Source organism: Quercus suber, unplaced genomic scaffold, assembly GCF_002906115.3.
Source record: "Quercus suber isolate HL8 unplaced genomic scaffold, Cork oak 2.0 scaffold_159, whole genome shotgun sequence".
In the NCBI taxonomy this organism is placed as follows: Eukaryota; Viridiplantae; Streptophyta; class Magnoliopsida; order Fagales; family Fagaceae; genus Quercus; species Quercus suber.
In genome coordinates this window covers 540,642-544,601 of record NW_027069620.1, presented here as the reverse complement: position 1 = coordinate 544,601, position 3,960 = coordinate 540,642, and the positions used below count along the sequence as shown (strand labels likewise).

Sequence of the window (3,960 nt, the reverse complement as noted above, 5' to 3'; positions counted from 1 at the left end):
CAATAGGTTTGTGAAAGATTTGAGCTTTGAAATAGAGTAACTTGCTTAGTAATAGTAGTTTTCAAAGCCTAAATTGTTGAAGGTGAGGAGTGAGCNTGAATATTTGAATATGTTGATATTACGTGTTAGTTTCAAGTTTCAGTCATTGGTGCTTGGAATCTTCCATCTCATACTATTCAATTTCAATGCACGACATCCGTGATCATTTGGTGTTTGCAGTTTGCTTCTACCTCTCCAATTTAATATTCAATTACTCACATCCAGACTTAGTCTTACTTTGAGAAATCAATGTTTAAATCCTCACTTTTTTTCCACCATGTAAGCAAATGAAATCATTTTAATTAAGCCATATCTTGTGATTATTATGAAGGCGACAACAACATACTTTGGCTGTCACAACTAGTTTTTGCCTTTGACTTAGTTTATAGCTTTATACCACAAATTAAGGTGGATTGATAAAGTTGGAGTGGGTGATGAGTCCTTTTAGTTCTTATGAAAATGGTAAACGACTAGGTCAGATTATAATTTCTTTTACCAATAGGCATATCCATAGTCTAATTATATATATTTTACTGCAGCAGGCAAAAGTTAGAATGGACACTGAGATAATTTAATAATTTAATCCATAAGAATGTTTAATATAATCTTTTTCAACTGTGAAACAGAATGCCTTGATACATATGTTGTTTTTCTAAGTTTGACAGAGACTATATCTACAGATAAATTATATGTGAGAATAGCTACGAATCTAGAGAAGATTTCCTGTTCTCTGCAAAATTGGAAATCAAATCTTAAAAAAAAAAAAAAAAAAAAGGTTAAAACTAATGAATAAAATGTGAGGGGCAGGGGCTCATTACCTTTTAGCAAAGTTAAGGTCTTAAGGTCATAACTTCTTCCGCAACTTGCTAAAGTGGCAAGTTTTGATTGGATGAAAATTAATTTTATATGGATTCGTCACTGACACCACTTTATTATGTACCAATTACAATGTGCCACCTTAATAGTTGTGAAAAAGTCATGAAAATTTTTGTGTCACTAGATGTAGTATTAAGAAAATAAGACAGAAATTAGGTGAACTTCTTGGTAGTTTCTTTTGATATGCATAGCAGATAACACTGCCTTAACAGGTCAACATTTGCTAGTTTGAAGATGAAAAATGGTTGTCACGTTAAGTTTACATCCGAGTATTAGAAATATTGACTAAATCATTTGATCCTTATTTCTTAGTTCTTACCTTAAAAATAAACGACTACATGAATGTCATACCTGCCCTTCTCTAGCAAGTCCAAATTCTCTTCAGAGAAGAAACCTACAAGAAAGAAAACCATTTGCTTCCCATTTTGTCTTTGAGATAACAATATGGAGCTTTGATGGAAGACAAGAAAGCAAATATCGTTGCTGTTACAACAGTGATCTCCCTCACCATTCTTATCATTGTTGCTCGTGTCCTTCTCAAACTTTCCAAGGCTTTCTTTCTCATTTGTGGAGCAGGTATAGCAGTGATCCTTGCTGTCTTTGCATACCTAGTAATCAGGAGACATTACAATCGAAGGAGACAGTTGTTGGAATCAAAACTGGTATCTGAAGGAAGAGAGCTTCGTATTGAGTATAGTTTTCTCAGGAAAGTTGCTGGAGTTCCTACAAAGTTTAGATACAAGGAGCTAGAGGAAGCAACAGACAATTTCCATTCATTGTTAGGCCAAGGAGCTTCTGCAACAGTTTTCAAAGGAATACTAAATGATGGGACTGCTGTTGCAGTGAAGCGGATTAGTGGAGAGGAGCGCGGAGAGAAGGAGTTTAGATCAGAAGTTGCGGCCATTGCAAGTGTGCAGCATGTAAATCTACTGCACCTTCTTGGCTATTGTTGTGTTCCTGGGGAACCTCGCTTCCTTGTTTATGAGTTTATGCCAAATGGTTCATTGGATTGTTGGATTTTCCCCAGAAAGGGAAGGCACAACCGGCGTGGGGGGTGCTTGTCTTGGGACTTAAGGTATAGAGTTGCCATTGATGTTGCTAAGGCACTGTCTTACTTGCATCATGACTGCCGTTCAAGGGTCTTACATCTTGATGTCAAGCCAGAAAATATACTTCTTGATGAGAATTATAGAGCAATTGTTGGAGATTTTGGTCTCTCAAAGCTTATGGGAAAAGATCAGAGTAGAGTTGTCACAAATATCCGGGGGACTAAAGGTTACTTGGCCCCAGAGTGGCTATTGGAGCAAGGAATATCTGAGAAATGTGATATCTATAGCTACGGCATGGTTCTTCTAGAGATGATTGGAGGTCGGAGAAATATTTGCTTGGTAGAAAATGGTAAGGACAAGTCTGAAAGGAAATGGATATATTTCCCAAAAATTGTGAACGAAAAATTGGGGGAAGGGAAGCTTATGGAAGTTGTTGATCCAAGGCTAGTACATGGTGGAGGCATTGATGAGGGGGAGGTAAGGAGATTGGTTTATGTAGCCTTGTGGTGCATACAAGAGAGGGCTAGAATGAGGCCTAGCATGGCTCGTGTGGTTGAGATGCTTGAAGGTCGAGTGGCTGTGGATGCGCCCCCTGATTCCAAAATGATCGTTGTTGATTTATTGTCAATGGATCATGAAGAGCAGCCAGATGGCCATAACAGGCCAAAGGTTGCTGCAATAGCACCAATCCTAGTAGATAGTAGTTGTCCTACCACATCTACATGCTCTTTTGCCATGTCAGTTCTATCTCCACGGTAAGCTCCAAGAGCAGCAAAGCTTGCTCCATCAGGAATCTTAACTTGATTGATTCAATTAAAAATTAAGGTATCATCTTTTACTTTGAAGTTCAATTTTTTTCCTTGGTAAATGCTTACACAGAGTATGAACATGTTTCCCTACTTTGTACACAATAAACTTTAATAGATTATCTGCGTTAGTGTATCTTTTGTTCTCATTGCAAATGTACTGACTGTTGAGAATTGGAACTAATTTATCTGTTTCACATTTTCTTTAGGATAATCTTTAAGAACATCATTGCATTAGAAAACTAGTATGGGGTTGGTATATGCAAGTAAATGAAGGCTGAGAGCCCCAAATGAGTTTTGAAAATTAGGCATTCAAGAACAACACTCACGTGCTTAACCATCACACTTGGGGGCACATTCTACCAATTAACTTTGTAATTCATGACAATATGAGCTTGATGTCTTTTAAATGAATGGATCACCCATTGTAATACTAAATTTTCAATGATTCCAGGACCCCTTATTATAATTATTATTTTTGTGGGTTGATTTTCTGCACATATTACTTATCGAGTTCTCTCTTAGGAAGAACTATTATCTTTAACCTTGAACTTGTCTCTTGGCAGTGGTGATGACTGATGGCTTTAATATTGACCTTTAATTTTTTTTTTTTTTTCTCATTTGGTGGCTTTTTGTACTGACTGTTGAGAATTGGAACTAATTTATCTGTTTCACATTTTCTTTAGGATAATCTTTAAGAACATCATTGCATTAGAAAACTAGTATGGGGTTGGTATATGCAAGTAAATGAAGGCTGAGAGCCCCAAATGAGTTTTGAAAATTAGGCATTCAAGAACAACACTCACGTGCTTAACCATCACACTTGGGGGCACATTCTACCAATTAACTTTGTAATTCATGACAATATGAGCTTGATGTCTTTTAAATGAATGGATCACCCATTGTAATACTAAATTTTCAATGATTCCAGGACCCCTTATTATAATTATTATTTTTGTGGGTTGATTTTCTGCACATATTACTTATCGAGTTCTCTCTTAGGAAGAACTATTATCTTTAACCTTGAACTTGTCTCTTGGCAGTGGTGATGACTGATGGCTTTAATATTGACCTTTAATTTTTTTTTTTTTTTCTCATTTGGTGGCTTTAATATTCAACAAAAAGAACTGTATTTTAAATTTTTTTGAACTCTTTGATTGGAGGGCTTTGACAATTAAAAAAACACAAAT

General features: G+C 36.1%; 1 protein-coding gene across 1 annotated transcript; it reads left to right on the top strand.

Moving 5' to 3' along the window:
* The first annotated feature begins 1,188 nt into the window (after positions 1-1,188).
* On the top strand, positions 1,189-2,978 carry LOC111998587 (probable receptor-like protein kinase At5g20050). Its single transcript, XM_024030678.2, has one exon. The coding sequence runs from the start codon at positions 1,371-1,373 to the stop codon at positions 2,721-2,723; it is 1,353 nt and encodes a 450-aa protein (XP_023886446.2). The 5' UTR covers positions 1,189-1,370; the 3' UTR covers positions 2,724-2,978.
* The last annotated feature ends 982 nt before the right edge of the window (positions 2,979-3,960 follow it).